This window comes from Nuphar pumila, chromosome 12, assembly GCF_984573655.1.
Source record: "Nuphar pumila chromosome 12, dmNupPumi1.hap1.1, whole genome shotgun sequence".
NCBI classification, from domain to species: domain Eukaryota; kingdom Viridiplantae; phylum Streptophyta; class Magnoliopsida; order Nymphaeales; family Nymphaeaceae; genus Nuphar; species Nuphar pumila.
Genome location: NC_143260.1, coordinates 89,228,023 through 89,245,878, shown reverse-complemented (window position 1 = coordinate 89,245,878; position 17,856 = coordinate 89,228,023). Strand labels below are relative to the sequence as shown.

The following is a 17,856-nucleotide window of genomic DNA, read 5'->3' as shown; positions in this document are numbered from 1 at the left end:
TTGATGAAGTATCCTACCCGGTTGCTTTACACAAATCTATTAAAACTGTTAGGATCAATGAGGCCAACAATTGGTTCATGCAGATGGTGAAAATTGTTTTAATACTTATAATGTCATGTCACATAGCCTCTGTAAGGCTAGAGATATTATTGTTTTTGGAATTCAACTGAACTTCATCACCTTCAATATACTCATTAGTTCCTTGTGTAAACCTCATCACAAGCATTCACAACAGCTCATGAGCTGCTGTATCTTCACATCACAAGCATTCACATCACACCACTTGATGTTTTTCACAAGTATATCACTGTATCTTTTCACAACACTTCATTTAAGGTCTTCACAGTGTGTTGCTGGGTATTTTCACAGCATATCATTTGATGTTTCCATAGCATATCACTGGGTATTTTCACAACACAACACTTGACACTTTTATATCATATCATCTAATTTTCCACAACATATTAAGCATTACATGTGCACCCTCCTTGTGCCTACACATACGCAATCCCAGTTTAGCAAGCCATATGTATTTTTTATTTCACACACACACACACACACACACACACACACACACATATATATATATATATATATATATATATATATATATATATATATATATATATATATATATATATATATATATATATAGGCATTTCTTCCTTTAGCATTAGCATAAACACACCATTTAGGTGTATTGCATAAGCATTCTACTTAGGTAAACTCATGTGTATTCTCTCATTAGCACTCCATTTAGGTATATTGCATAAGCATTCTACTTAGGTAAATTCTTGTGCATTCTCTCATTAGCATAAGTACTCTATTCAGGTAGATGCATATGCACTTCTCATCTAGCATAAGCATCATACTTAGGTAGATGCATATGCATTCTTTCATTAGCATAGGCATCACACTTAGATAGATGTATAAGCATTTCTCATTTAGCATAAGCATCATACTTAGGTAGATGCATATGCATTTTTCTCATCGGCATAAGCATTGCATATGCATTTTCATGTGTATTTTCTCATTAGCATAGGCATTGCATATGCATTTTTATCAAAGCGTAAGCATAATCATATGCATATTGGTTTTAACATGGTATTTTCAATTCATATCTGTATTTTGCATTCCTACTGCCTTGTGCTAATCTTATAATTGCAGGAGAGCTTGGAAGATCATGATTTTCTTTCCTAGAATAAAAAGTTTTAATATTTCAATATCCAATTTCAATTGTAATAATTTCATATTAATGAGAATTTCTATTTTTTTATTTAGAATAGAATGTATGAGCATATAGTTGTAAATTTAAATTCTTATAATTGCTTATGATATTTTATTTTACTTTATTCTTCAAAAAGCACTATGGGATAACACAAATGACACGTGCACCATTCTAATAAGAGGTAAATAACCCTAAGTAAATGATTCACATTTATGGCCATAGTCAAAATGCGAACAATACTTAAGATTTTTATCTTTTATGGAATAAAATTTGACCTACACTTTAGGTCTTTTCTGAAAAGCATAATATTTTAAAAAATGCATTTTCCTCTTTTATCAGAATTAAAAGTAAAGATTAAATCAAGATATATTTATAGCCATAGTCATGAATATATTGAAATTTAAATCTTGCCTTAAATTCTATAAAAGCACAAAAATTAAGTTTATTCTTTCTTGAAATTTAAATGAAGATTAAATTAGAATATATTTGTGACCATAGTCATGGATATATTAAAATTTAATCTTATTTCAATTCTATTAAAGAATGAAATTTGCTTTTAAAATTCTAATTTTAAACAAATTCTTTCAATGCATTCATCATTTTGCATCATTATTTGCCATCTTTCCAAATTATCTCAAATCATTTTTGAAATCCCAAGTAATTTTGAAATAAATTTTCAGAAATACAATCTTTCTAAGATTCAAAATCATTTTTTTTTTAATTTCCCTTTTACAAATGCAGATTTCCCTTTTATTTCTCAATTCCATCCAGTTTTAAATCTTATTTCAAAATTTTAATTTTTAATTCTTACTTCTAAACTTCACATTTCTAAATTTCATATTTTTAACTTTGAATTTCATTTTAAATTCAAATGCTAAATTCAAAATTCTTTATTTCTCTTCAAAATTTTGAATTTTCATTTTCAAATTCAATTTTAAAATTCTGAAGTTTATTTCAATTCTCAATTCAATTTTAAATCAAGTGTTTGGAATTTATTCCAAATTCAATTTCAAAAATCGATTTTCAATTTCAATTCAAACTCAATCTCAAAATCTGAATTGCAATTTCAAAGTCCAATTTCAAAGTGTACTTTCAGATTCCAAATTTTCTTTAAATTCATTTCTAGATTCCCATTTTAAATTCAAATTCAAATTCTTGTTTCAATTCCAAATCTCAATTTCCAAATTCATTCCCAATTTCAAAGTTAAGTTTCCATTTCAAAATTCAAACTTTCAAAAATCATTTCCCGAACATTCAAAGATATTTTCCAAATCCATTTTCAAAATCACTTGAAAAAATCTAAATTTCTAAAATATTTCCAAGGATAGCATACATATTTCTCAAAGTTCAAAACTCATAGCACAAACCTGGTTCCATGTACATTTAGGATTTCAGAATAATCACTTAGGCAGATTTAGGCAAAGCAAAAGGCATTGATTCGATCCTTGGTTCAATTACCCCTGGTAAAGGCACCAAGAATGATTGAACCTCGTACCAACGAACGAATCCCGGCTCTCCATTTTCCCATAAAATTTCAAAACGGAGGTGAGTAAATTTCAAAACATCTTTTTCAAAAGGTGAAGTGAGACCCTACAAGGAGTTTCTCTTCTTCTTCTTTTTCCCCTTAAAAAGAAAAGGGAAAGGAAAAGAGATTTTTTTTTTGCAACGATCACAACCCAATTCAAAATTTATGAAGACTATTTATTCGAACAAATCTAATACTTCGAATCCAGGTTAATCGACTAAGCCTGATTTGCCCATATTCGAACCCAATAACCGTTTCATATAAATTTTTTTGTAGGGTTTAAATCATGGTTTTCTTCACATGTATATGCATGTGTACAACTCTGATTCAGAGTGTATACATGTATATTGATATTGAAATCCAATTTTTAAATAAGTTCCAAGAAAAGTGATTTTTGAGTAGGGTTTTCTTCATAAAAGCCTCTCTATTCTAATTTTGACGAACCCAACACCGAATCTTCGCATGAAAGGTTCGGTATAGGGTTCACCTAATTAGAAATCAGAATAAACTCATGCCTACGAGTTCTGATCTATATGTATATAATAGAATGCTCTACATTTTTTGCGAAAACACTCCTCTTAGTCGAAAAACAAAATCTTCCCAAGCAAACTGATCGTCCACTTCGTGTGGTGGCTGCGGATAGATGCTCAACCCTCTCCTCCAATGTGTGTAGGTTCACCCCTTAGTTGTGCAAGAGAAAAACCATGAAAAAGTATAGAAGAGAAAGAATGAGAAGAAAAAGGAGAAAGAAAAGGAAGAAGGGAAATAGGGAGAGAGAGTGAAAAAAAATCGAGAGCAAAATGGAGGGGGGCGTGAGCCCCTCCTCCCTATTTATAGGTTGTAGGGATTAGATCAAGGGGCTGGGCAATCTGAGCCTTTGATCTAATCCCCATCTAACCTTCCTTCCTTCTAATTTCCTAAGTTTTTTTTCTCATTTGACTTTCATTTTTTTTTCAAGCTAGTGACTTAGGTTAATACTATATTATGTATTATATTTAATATATACTATATAATGTATGCTCCCCTAGGCTGGTCGACACCCCCACATGGGGTTTCATCTTTCCATAATGCTCATTGTCAAGTTTGACTTAATCATTGCTTATATTTTTTTTTCTTTCCTTTTCCCACTTTGCTTCTCTCTCTTCCTTTATTCCTTCCATCTTAATATTCAACCCATCCTAGAAAGATTTAGGACGAGACATCCCCCCACGGGAGGTCTTCCCTATAAAATATATCAAGTTTTGACTTGCTTCTAAAAAGGTGTTTTTTGGTAACTTTTATTTTTTTTTATTTTTTAAAATGATTTTATAAATTACAACGAAAATTCAAACGAGATAAAAGAATTGACGTATTACAAGTCTATAATATCATTTTCTGCACACTAAGTCATACTTATAAATTACTAAGATGACCCAGTTAATAGTTCTTCGTTAGCTTTTATTGTTGTGTTACAACAATAGAAGATGATTAATTGTTTTTTTTCTTATTGGCCATATTATATTAATAAACATATTCAATTTTTTTTATAATAACAAGACAAGAAATATTCAATAAGCATTGTAAAAAAAAACAAACTATTTGCATTTCAAAAAAAGAGAACATTGCGCTTACCAAAAATATTAAAAAAACATTTGATTTAAAAAAAAGAACACTATTTAATTCAACCATTAAACAAAAAAAAATGTTTGATTCAACTGTTAAACAAAAAGAAATATTGTACTTACCAGAAAAACATGCCATCAATGGTTCAACAGTGATGAAGTGTCTCTTATGAATAGTTGCCGAAAATAGTTGACGAAAGGGAAGCAAGTTGGGGACCACTGGTTGGGGACAAAAGACAAAAAAAACTCTAAATTATGCAAAAATAATCAGGTTGAAGAGCCCATCGAGTTTATATATGATTTGAAAAAATATTCCATAAAAAAAAGAAATATCATATATTTTCATATTGTGCAAATATTTAAGTACGATATTTAAGATATAAGGAGATTCACAACTTACTGCGAGATCGTGCAGTACATGCAAATAAGATATTTGTGAATTTAGTGGTAAATTGTAAGTAGAGTTTCAGATATAAATTTATGCGATTTTTAAAAGAATACATAAAAATGTAAAATATTTGCAAATTTAGTGGTAAGTTGAGTTTCACAAATAAATTTATGCAATTTTGAGAACTATATACAAAATAATAGGATATTTGTAAATTTAGTGTAAGTGAAGTTTGACACATAAATTTATGCGATTTTGTGAAAAATATGCGAAAACGTAAGATATTTATGATTTTTGTGGTTTCCATTTCATAAAAAATTTGCAAATAAATTTATGCAAGTTTGTGAGATCCGCATAAAAAAACCTGCGATTGTGAATTTAAGTGGGACTTGGACATAGCTGACGGGCAATACAATTTTATCGCAATAAGGCATCAATTCAAATTGTGAAGGGTAAAAAAGTCCTAACAATGTCAGATATTTATGATTTTGGATATCAAAAAAATATAAAAAATTATAAGGTTTTTAAGGAATCTGTATAATATGATCATTTTTCACATTTTATTCGTATAGGTTTGGATGTTGTTCATCTTTAGATCAACGGTATCCAAAGGTACTGTCAGAGCACACTCTAACCTGATCCCATTACGTTTTTATTGCATAGGCCCTAGTAAGGATGTCCTGCGAAACACTAACTTCAATCTATGTTCGTACAAGTGCTGCACCCTAAATACCGTAGAAAGCCCTAAAAGCCACCATCATTAAACTACACGCCCAGTCCAAGCGATCGCACATAAAATCCATGATTCAATCTCAGCTGTTCAATTCCCATAATTTTAAATCCACACATGTTAAAGGCTGCTTAAGAATTCCACCAAAAAAAAAATTCAGAAGGTTTGAATCTATACCAGTGCTCCTTGATTTCGGAGGGGACGCAAAAATAAACGCAAGCTTGCAACACTTGCAGAAGAAATGTAAGGACAACTGCCATATTCATGAAAACAATAAGATTAATGTTGGTAGAAAACACTTTTTTGCATTATCTCGGGTGAAGAATTTAGAATTGATTTTCCTTAAGCCAACATGCATACACTGGCGAAACTCTTGAATGAGTGTCTAGAAAAAAAAGCAGACGTAATCGCAATGTAAAGGAAAATGACACAGCATTCATCAAATAATCATTAGATTGACAACACCATCATCAGAATAAATCAGATGCAGGTAATTCCATTATGCTTCATCAAGCCCATAATCCTCACCAAAGTATGTGTCCACTAACTTGTTTGCCATATTTCTTAGATCCTCGTTTTCATGAAACTGAAACCTTTCCATTGCATCAATACCATCTTCTTTCTCGACTAGCTTTGGACCTTTACCATTCGGAAGTCCTCGCATGACCTGCATGTAGAGACTACAATAAAAAGGTGCATATACATCACCAAATACAATAACTCTTTCAAGCAGACTCCATTGAGTGAAAGATTAATTTAAAACAAAGAGCTATTCTGTAGTTCTTTCCTCCCTGTTGATTTTCTGGTTTTCAATTTTTGGGACAAAAGTATCAACCTTAACATAGACGGCTTTCAACCCTTGATTGCCCAAACAATCAAGGCTTATTTCTTAAGAGGGAGCACAGTAGAGTTGGAACTGGTTGCTGGGGCGAGATTTGGAGGTTCAGACATTGTCACCAAGGAGGATATGGTCCTGGTCAGCTCGGAGCCACAAGGACAATGGTCCCGGTCAGCTTGGACCCAGAATTCCCAGTACTCCCACTCTCTCTCTCTCCACATGTTTGTGTGACCAACACAAAAATTTAATGCAAAACATGTGTTTGTGTGTGCATGCATGTATAAGTTTAAGCTTATGAAACAAAACAGAGAACCCAGTTCCCATGTATCCTAGTAACACTGCATGGGACAGACCCCACTTTCATCCCAGCCAAATCGGTAAACAGAAATACTCAATTATAAAGATTGAAACTATATATTTCAAATCACAGTTTTCATAATTACACAATTTTTTTTTCTTAGCCTATTTCAAGCTTTGAAGATATTGAATTTTAAGCACAAAATTCTAACACCACCATATTTTGGTTGAAAACATTGACATGCCTACACCAAAAAAGAAGAGGATGAATGCTAAAGCTCATAATATTTCACGACATCTTCAAAATGTTCACCATGTTTGTTCAATTATGACAATAAAAAAAAAAGCTATCTTTTATGCAAAACAAAAAAGACAAGAAAATAAAAAAAAAAGTCTAAAGAAATGTTCCACCAGGATTATTCTTACCAATTCCAAAAATTGAAGGCCTAATCTTGCAGCTTCAATATCAGGAGATTTGACCAAACTAATAAATCCTGAAAGGCACCCTCCATGAACAAGCATGGCCAAGTGTTCCAAGATCACATTTGGCTGTCCAGAACCTTCTGCTGGAGTGACACAGAGGTTTCCTAATGCATAAGCTGTTTCTTTTTTTATGTCGAAGGAAGCAGTTGAAAGCAGCTGCAGCAACAAAGAGACAGCCTCACTAGAGTATATCAACTGTTTATGGGCGAGCGAACCTGCTGCTATATTTGATAAGACCCATGCTGCCTCCTATATAAAATGTGAAGGTAAAAACCAAAATATTTCTTGATTTGGAGAGAGAGAGAGAGAGAGAGAGAGAGAGAGAGAGAGAGAGAGAGATGCCTTGCATTGTCATGTTCTCTTCACTTGCCTTCTTTAATAGTTGTGTCACTCTTCCTGATTAAAGATAGATTGTTTTTCGTTCTTTTATCCTTAATTGTCTAAAAACTGGACTGTACACAATTTCTCATACTAATGAAAATGCAAACAATTTTTTTGTTCTTATCCATGAGTAACTCAACCGTGTAAACAGGTAATACGTGAACTTTTGTTTGAATAGAGATTTCCATTGGCTATTTTGGGTCATTTTTTTCAACTTGAGTACATGGATGTGATCTACATGCTTCATTTTATAGGATTTTTTAGGGCTTGAAAATCAATTGCCCAAAATATTTGTAAATATTCAAGTATCCAAAAGTCGGTGTTTTCTAATCGAAAAAACACAAGCCAACAGTTGATTCCTAGCAAATGGACCATGCCGAACACATCTGCAGGGTCAGATTTGCAGAAAAAGTGTTGGAAATGCCCAATTCTGATGAAGTTCACGCAGATTGTGGTTCACATAGTTCAGTTTATATATATGGAGAGAGAGAGAGAGCAGTAAAAATTAGTTGGCAATTGGAATTATCTCTATCAAGCCATTTTGGTATTAGACAGTGATTTGATTAATTTGCTGCCCAAAAGAGCTTGGAGTTGACCTAAAAAAAAATCGATCATTGAGATTGGCAGTATACCATTTTGTGAATAGCTTGTTTTCTTTCAGCAGCAATACTGTGTATAGCTTCTGTATTACTATCATTATTTGATATTCATAGCAGATACTTAGACCTTAGCTCTACACATCTTAGACATCGTTGACATGTTTGATTGATCCATTATGACATGTTGGATTAAGGACGAACAATGTTCCATGATAATTGTTTGATGAAATGCCAGAACAGATTAGACTAATGCAATGGTGTTCTGAAGATGCTTGGAATTTAGTGGACTGGCTGATTTCAACTTTTAAAGCTATTTGTAATTGCTTATGTTGAGTTTATGGACACCATGAAGACTAGCCTTTTCAAGAGGCACTCAGGAGAGGAATGTGCTATCCTGTTTACTAGTCCCTCAGCTACTAGAGAGAATATACACTTGAATTTGTATCTCTCCATCTTGACTGAGATGTATGCAAGCATATAACTTCAAGACCAAAAAGGATGTCTTATGAAGAACAGTTATATCCAAGCATTGCTGTTTCAGCACAAAGTTATCGAGTATCAAAAGGATCACACACCTATCACACAGGACAATCATTTGCACCATATATGCAGTTATTTGACATTAAACAGTAGAAATTATTTGCCTCGGATTCACTTTTTAATGGAGACCAGGAATAACAATCATGTTAAACAGAAAGGCAGTATATAACTATCAAAGAAAACAATAAAAGGAAGAACAAAATGACAAATGAAAAAAAAAAAACAGAGGAGAAGGAAGAGAATTATCTTATATTGTTTACTTACAATAAACACAATTAACTAGACATTTACAAACATGAAAGATAAACTTTCTCCCTTACACACACACGCGCACACACACACACACGAACTATAATGAATAAAAGGGAAAAAGGCTGAAAACAAGCCCTACTTCCCTTTAAATTGAGGTCAACATATGAATTAATCCTAATTTAGAAATAATCCTATGAAGTTTTTCTTTCCATACCTTAGTAAATATATTCACCAATAGATTTTAGCTCTTAAATGTAAGTTGAACAAGAAAGAGGATGAAAACAATCATTACTTCCCCTTAAATTGAGGCCAAAATATCAATTAATTCTAATCTAAAAATGTTCTTATGAAGTCTTTTTTTCAAAATTCAAAAACCTTAGTCAATATATGTTCACCAATAGACTTTAGTTTTTATGCATCAGGTGGCAGATGCCTAGCCCCAAGGGGGTTTGGCATAGTGGGTGGGGCCTTGGCCACTCAAGGTTCCATTCCCATGGGGGTCGCCTCTCTGCACAAGCCAATGCCCAGCATAGGCCCTGGGGGCAAGGGTCCAAGCCTCGGAGTTTTACGCTGCCAGTATGATGACTGTAGGTATGGCAGGCTGAGCCAGCACGACCAGGTCTTTGTGCTGGGTGCGGTTTCTTCGGGTTATAAATCCAAAAAAAAAGATTGCAGACACTTTAGACAAATATATATTTTTTAACATGACAATAAAATTAATTTTGTTATGTTAAAAACATCAAATTGAGTAATAAATGAAATTTTCAACTTTGTACTATAAAGATAGAGGCAGTGTTAGAAAACAATAAAAGGAAGAACAAAATGACAAATGAAAAAAAAGGAAAAAAAAGAGGAGAATGAAGAGATTTATCTTTATATTGTTTACTTACAGTAAACACAATTAACAAGACATTTACACACAGGAAACATAAACTTTCTCTCTCTCACACATGCATGCACACACACGAACTAAATGAATAAAAGGTAAAAAGGTTGACAACAATCCTTACTTCCCCTCAAATTGAGGTCAACATACAAATTAATCCTAATTTAGAAATAATCCTATGAAGTGTTTCTTTCCATACCTTTGTGAATATATTCACCAATAGATTTTAGCTCTTACATGTAAGAAAGAACAAGAAAGAAGATGAAATGAAAACAATAATTACTTCCCCTCAAATTGAGGCTAAGATATCAATTAATCCTAATCTAGAAATGTTCTTATGAAGTCTTTTTTTCCAAAAACCTTAGTCAATATATGTTCACCAATAGACTTTGGATTTTATGCATCAGGTGGCAGACGCCTTAGACAAATATCTTTCTTTTAACATGACAATGAAATTAATTTTTTCTGTTAAAAATATCAAATTGAGAAATAAATTAATTTCCACCTAGTTTTCTCCATACATTCGCATTGATAAATTCACCTCAGCCTATTTGAACATATTTGAAGTTATTGCTAATAATTCATAAAAAAGATGCCATCCATACACATTATTTACAAGAAATAAGCATAAAAAAAGGTTGTTTGAATGATAAATGTTTGAAATGATGTAAGCTAAATCCATATACAGCTGCTGCTACTTATATCTCCTGGTGACAGAAGCAGGTCTAATAGCAGCTGGGTTGGATCTGATTAGACATTAGTTGCAGATCTACTTTGAGTCCAAGTTCATGTCAGACCACATTTGGATAGGGCTAGATCCAGGTCCAAGTAGTTAAAGCACCAGATATGGGCTAAATACAAATTCATATGGCTTGGGTGTATGCAAGATTTAAATGAATCAGATGTATCTATGTTTAATTTCATAACAAAGATATTCTACATAGATTAGATCTGATGAGGCACCGGTGTGATACTATTATCTTAAATATGAATATAGTCTTAATTTATAGATCATCGGATCCAAAATTGGACTAAAGGGTCCAGCAAGATGGGGCTGAGTAATGTCCTCTCCGCAACCCAGGTTCACAGGATTTGCTGGACCTGCTAGCAAAATGTGAACCAGTTCTCATGAACTGGATCGCAAGTAGCTAACAACACAATTCATGGAAATCAGTGATTTTTTTTTTAGTTGATATAAAATGATAACCACAATATGATAAAAATATACAAGTTTCATGCAATTAGAAACTTATAATGCTCATTTTTCAAGTTTTCAGATCATATTAAGATTTTGGTACAGAACACATAAAGATCCATAAACTGCATGAGTTTTACATCCTATGTTAAAGTTATTCATCCCAAATATAATATATAAATATATTAGTCAGATCAAATGGTGTCCTAACCCCAGACCCACTAGTCTGTTGTTTTCTGCAACAGTTTGATAAGAGAAGTCATTGTTAGCCATTCAAAACATTAATAATCAAATAACACCAAAGAAATGTATAAACTGATTATCAAATAGTGAAAAACAATGTGCTAGAATCACATTCATAAGAAAATTTTAGTGCACATCATTAGTTGTCTATTTTAGCAATTTGACCACTACAAGAACTATTATGTTGTGGATGCCTAAGAAAATGGGTGAAGAAAATGTATACATTTCAGAACACGTCATCTCTCACTCTCTCTCTCACCGTGAAACCTAATTTGAGAAAGTTTTATGCCGCATACAATCATAAAACAATCCATCTTAGCCATCCATTAGTACAATTTCTTTACATAATGTAATAGGGTAAAATATGCACTACGAGAAAACACTACATTGTGATCCAGCTACTTCATACCCATGTGCACATTGAAAAATATAAGATTGAGAAATAAATTAACTTTTTTGAAAAATTGTGTAAATTGGCATTTGGCCAAAGCCTCCATCCTTTTGACTGCCAGATCTGCGAATAAGTCTTACTACCATGCTCTTCTAGATCAAAATTCACAGTTAGTTTATCTATTCAAATCACACTGACTCAAAGTTTTTTCATAGACGTCGACTTTCTTAAGATTTAAAATTGCCATGGTCAAATAGGAACCAGGGGTAGGTCCCCGGTTCAGGTATGCAAGAATGCACTGTCGGTTTTAGAGTACATTTTGAGAAAACTAGCAGTAAGTAAAAAATTGCTAATATCTACCTTAAAAAAAATAACTGTTAGTGCTAAAGTAGGCTGTACTAGTCATAAAACCAGCAAAACATGTGGTACATTAGTATAGAGGTTCTTAATTTAATCTTTTACTTCCATAAGAAGACAGTCTTGTCGGCATAAATTAGCATGATTTGAATACATAAAGAACTTAATAACATAACATTTTATATGAAAAATATAACTAACTAGTTCTTATGCTCCACTGACACATATGCCAAGAACAAAAGTAATATGAAGTGCTGGATTTTATTTTTGGCAAACATGTATTATAGATTTGTTATGCCAGCAGTTAGAATCCCAACTAAAGTCAATATAAATGTTGGCCTGATAATGTAGATATTTTTATGGATTCAACAACATACACAACTACACAACTATTTCCAGGATTAATCTACATGAGGTTTGTAACATATTGGAATGCATATTATTAGTCAGTAAAGATTTCATGTTGAACAAATTAAGCAGCAGCAATAACCATCCAATACATATTGGATTCATTGAGCTTTTCCCTAATTTTTTGAGCTTTTAAATTTGAATTTTGAGCTAATATCTATTCTGATTTCCAACAGATCTAAAACTTCTTTCTTGGAGAGTTTTACTCTAAAACAATTGAAAAGTAATACTACCAACACCGTCTACTACAAAAGGTACAACATTGGAACTATATTTTTTGGGCTTCTATGGCTCTGAATTTATATAGAAGACGAACTTTGGGCCTAATTGCACGTGTAATGATGATAAGAATGTGATTAATATAGCATAGAGTTGTTAGTCTGATGACAAGACCAAGCTCATTAAGATTGACAGTCTTATATCAAGAACGTTTGGCTGCACATTAAGGTTGACAGTCATCACATAAAGTTTATTTGGCCAGAATTATCTTTTAAATGTTGCCTTGTTTCATAGGACAAGTTCACTTGATTCTTTAGAGTAGCATCCTCCATGCATTCGCTCCCCTCACCATACTCTTAAAAATTACCCATTGACACGTCTAGGGCTTTCGTGCTTGTCTGTATATTTATACACATAGGCACTTTCACTTTCCTTGCACTCCTACATCACATGTGATTCTTATGTTCTTTCAATTTTGAAACATTATATTTAATCTGAGTACCTTTATCATGCTAATAAAAATACACATTTCTTTTCCACAAGATCAAGAAGAACTAGAGCTGACCTTTTTCAAGACCCGATGTTCACTTTTCAAACATTTAATGAGGCCCCACAAAATTCTCTCTGAAATTTGAATGCAGTATCATAAATTAGATGTTAGAAAAAGAATCACCTATATGCAGGTTCAAAAGAAGCTAACAGGAAAACAGTGGAACACTTTCTAACCTGTAATATCATGTCGTACAACAAGGACTGCATCTGTCATGTAACTGTTGCCAGCCACAAGATTGCCAATGCTACGCAGCACCTTGAACATGATGAAAACATCCTTCTATCATCATCTCAGCATTTGCACATAAAAAGATTACTCTTATTCTAACACCAAATAAAACCAAAGTTTTAAAGTGACTAATTTGTTGCTTGAGGAAAACAGCCTACAAGGAAAGCATTAATTTCACATGCACTGACACTCACAGACGCATGCAAACACTGTGAAAGTGAAGCAGCCGCTATATTTTCCCAATAATATCGGCTAGCTTAATTTCTCAGAAATTCTTGCAATATTTTCAAAATATCGCTGATATCGGAGACTATGATAAATATATATATATATATATATGTGTGTGTGTGTGTGTGTGTGTGTGTTGTATATGCATATATATTAGTATACAATTATATATACTATTTTATATAGCTTGTATCTTAGGTCATTACTTGTATTCTTTTCTTTCTTTTTATTATTTGTTTATTTTATTTATTTTGTAATAGGGTATGCCCATTAAGGGCATTTTTGTCTAGGCTTTACAGTTGTGGGGACTAGCCCAACTAGCCGTTGGGCTAGTCCAACGACTAGTTTGAGCCTTCCCTCTTCTCCTACTTGTATATATGTATATAGGAATCTCTCCCATATTTTTAATGTTTTTTCTTGAGTATTTTGAGCTTTAATAAAATAAATATTTTTTATATTGTGATCTCAGCTCTTAGTGTCTTGCGCTTGCGTACACTCTTGTGATCTTGTATTTGCCCATAGTGGATCTTGTGTTTAGCCTATTAGTGGCCTTGTGATTGTGCTCTTTCTCTAGTGATTTCATTACATGGTATTAGAGACAATAGGCTCTCGATTCTTGAAACCTGTGAGTGGGTGTTTGTAATATCCGAGATTTTTTTTATGAAATTTTCATGATTATTAAGTAAATAAAAGTAAAATTTTGTCCCAAATATGGTTTGCAATTTTAACTTATATTTAAATTGCATTTAAATTTTAAGTGGTATTTAATTGTTAATTTTTATTTAAATCAGCATTTAATTTTTAGTTGTATTTAAAGTGGCATTTAATTGTTAATTATATTTAAATTGACATTTAATTCCTTTATTTTGAGTTTAAAATACCTATGTGGGACTTAATTAAGTCCATTATGGTTTTGGACCTAGTGGGGACCCAAGTGTGGGTCGACCCATTGGAGTAAGGGTTTGAACTCACTTGGAAGAAAGGGATCCAAGTGGGGGGCGCATGAGAGGTAGTGGAGGGGACCACCAATTAGGGCAACATGTGGATCTGTGTTCTTTTAAGGGTCAAATGTGAACCCTGTCCCTGACCACGGGCATGAGGGTCAACTCCGTGGGATCTGAAGGTGGTTGACTTGCTAGTGGAAGCAGTCCTGTCAATTTGGTTCAGATGTTGAACCCGTCCCCTATCACGGAGGAGAGGGGACCATCTCATGGATCCGTTGTTTGCTTTTGGGTCGAGAACCTCATCTCCGACCATGGGTATTAGGAGACCACCCTATGAATCTGTGTTGCTTCTTAGGTTGCAGACCTAGTCCTTGACCACAGTGGTTTAGAGGACTATAGCTTTAGCCATTAGCTTTGGTAGTACACTATAATCTTCTAGGGAGAGGAATTTCCCGACGAAGGATCCCGAACTCTAGTGTCGGTTCTCATTGTCCAACCTGGGGTAAAATGAACAAGTTAGTGATTGAATGAATCCCCCCTTGAGTGGGCCGAGGTGCTCATAGTTAGCCATAAGTTTGGTGCCCCTTGTGGTGAGTAATTGCAAGAGAAACTAAAGATGGGTGGATTCATTTCAATTAATACAACAGAAACTAAATGAAAGATCTAATAAAACACATGCATAAGTTTAGTCATGCATTGGAGTGGTGTTGTCTTGTGCAGTAACCTAAAGGGTCGACTCCCTGTGTTGATGAGTTTTTCCAGAGTGGACCTGCAGAGTCAATTCCTAAGTTAGGAGGGTTGACCCCTGCTATGTATGTTTGGATGTAGTTGTTGTTGTGGGCTGACTCTAGGACCTGGCTAGTCCATTCTTCCTTGAGCAACCAGCCTGGTGAGGCTTTTCGAGTGTTGGCCTCGTGTGCAAGTTTCATTGCTAGGGATCAAGTCGAGTTCTTTGCAACCATATTGAGACATGTTGTAGTCTCATTCCTTAAAATTTAATGTTTTTTAGGAGACGTCTAAGCGGAGTGGATCCACGAGGTGCACTGAGCTCGGCGGATTTTTGAACTGTGGATCTGGAGCTGCTTCGGGGTTTTTGTTGGGTGTTGTTGATATATGTATCCTTTGTGTATTTTGTTGGATATGAGATCCCCGTTTGACATTTGTAAAATACACATTGATATTGAAAATGAATGAATGAAATTATGTTTTGGCAAATTTTCTAGCCTGTTTTGGTATGCCATACTTTTTTATTTTATTCTGGATTTTATTTTCCCTAAATGTGTGTTAGATTTCCATTGTGTTTTTTGAAAGAAAGTAAAAGCATGGTTTATAAAAAGAGAAATTATTCAAAAAAAAGGGAACAATTTTTGGGTGTCGGTGTTACATCTACAACCAAAATTGTTTGGTTGAGAAGTCTTCTTAAAGATATGAGAGTTTTCATCTCTACTCCTTTGAAGTTGTACTGCGACAACAAAAGTGCGATCTACATTGCTAGCAACCACACCATCTATGAACTAACCAAGCACATTGAAATTGACTGCCATTACGTAGGGGCACCATTGAACTTCCATATGTCACTTCAGAATATCAGCTTATAGATTTTTTCACCAAAGCTCGGCCATCTCTTCGATTCTCCTTTCTTTTGATCATCGTTAGTTTGAAGGGGAGTGTTAAAATATATATACATAATTATGTATATATATCTGTCATATTTGTTTTATAATATATATACATGTATATATGAATATATATGTATATATAAATTTTAATTCTGTTATATTTTTTGTATTGCCCACTAGGGGCATTTTAGTCTTTTACCCTTATAAATTAGAACTGTCCACTAAGAACAGTTTTGTCTCTTGTAATTTTTTATTTTCTTTTTCTTTTTATTATTTGACCGAGGGTTGTATGGTCATTAACCATAGAGTTGTTGGGAGTATCCCCAATGGTCATAAATATGACTTGGAGAGCTCCCAACGACTCTATGGGAGCCCCCCTTGGTCCCCACTTTGTATAAATAGGGGTGTTAGCCCTCTTCATTATTAAGATCTTCTTAAGCATTTTAAAGATATTATTTTTATGTTCTTGCTCCACTTTGAGTGTGAGTTGTGCTTAGCCCTTTGTGACTTCTTGTATCTTGCCCCTAATGGCTTCTTTCTTGTGTGTTTATGCACTCTTTGTAGGCCTTCGTGGCATTCCTCTTATGCACTAGAGTTTCATTACAGTTGTATGTAGATATGATAAATGTTGGGGATGACAGAGATATGATTAAGAATTTAAAGTCTCAATTGGTAGAAAAATTTGAGATGAAAGACATGGGTGTTTGGAGTAATTTCTGGGACTTGAGGTTGCATACTCAAAGAGAGGCTATTTGTTGACGCAACATAAGTATGCAGATGATTTGATTAATGAAGTGAGGCTAGATAAGGATAAAAAGAAAGGAGAAACTCCAATGGAAGCCAACTGCAAACTAAAGCATTCAAATGGTGAGCTTCTTGATGACCCACTGTGTACAAATAGTTGGTAGGGAGTTTGATTTATTTAACCATTTGAGGCCTAAGAAGACTTGGATGGAGATGATAGGAAAGGATATGAATGCTTTGAACCTCACCGAGGACATGGCATTGGATAGAAATGATTGGAGGAGAAGGATTCATGTGGAAGACCCAGAATGATTTTCTTTTTTGGTTCATATTGCCGACCCCAATTGTTTTGGGATGAAGGCGTAGTTGTTGTATTTGAGGCCAATTATTATATTTATTGTTCATATGGTGAGTCAATTTATGAGTACTCCTAGAACCTCTCACTTGACAGTGATCTTGAGGTTCATTAGATATATTAAAGGCACTATGCATCATGCCTTAATCTTTTTTGCTTCGTTCACATTAGAGTTGAGGGGCTATCGTGATGCAAAATTTGGGAGAGTATCACAAGACAGGCATTCCACCATTCGGTTTTGTATATTCTTAGGTGATTATATGATATCATCAAAGAGCAAAAAGAAGCAAAAGTTACTCTTTCCACATTGGAAGCAAAATATCGTGCTATGGCCCAGGTCATGGCAAACATTATTTTGTTGAAATGGTTGTTGAAAGATATGGGGTGTTACTATTGATAGCACGACTCCTTTGCATTGTGACAATCAAAATGTTATACATAGCTAAAAATAATGAATTTCATGAAAGAACTAAACATATTGATCATGACACTCATAGAGCTTACCTTGAGGGAACCATTTCATTGTCATATATTGGGACCACTAGCCAGATTACGGATTGTTTCACTACAAGTTTGCCCTTAAAGGCAACCATTTCTCTTCACTCTTGGAATGATATTTTTTTT

The 17,856-nt window shown here is 33.7% G+C and overlaps 1 protein-coding gene across 4 annotated transcripts in view; it reads right to left on the bottom strand.

Annotated features, from left to right (window-relative positions):
- Positions 1 to 5,739: 5,739 nt before the first annotated feature.
- The window catches only part of LOC149821162 (importin subunit alpha-9), a 137,046-nt gene continuing 124,929 nt past the window's right edge, over positions 5,740 to 17,856 (bottom strand). The window contains exons 8-11 of one of the 4 annotated variants that reach the window (XM_089982036.1): positions 13,288 to 13,393; positions 13,127 to 13,185; positions 7,034 to 7,339; positions 5,749 to 6,139 (exon numbers count right to left, since the gene is read on the bottom strand). In XM_089982036.1, coding sequence (XP_089838162.1) covers positions 5,972 to 6,139; positions 7,034 to 7,339; positions 13,127 to 13,185; positions 13,288 to 13,393 — 639 coding nt within the window. In that variant the 3' untranslated portion in view covers positions 5,749 to 5,971. Of the gene's footprint in view, positions 6,140 to 7,033; positions 7,340 to 13,126; positions 13,186 to 13,287; positions 13,394 to 17,856 lie in introns of all 4 variants that reach the window. The other 3 variants (XM_089982037.1, XM_089982040.1, XM_089982039.1) reach the window with 3 other exon arrangements.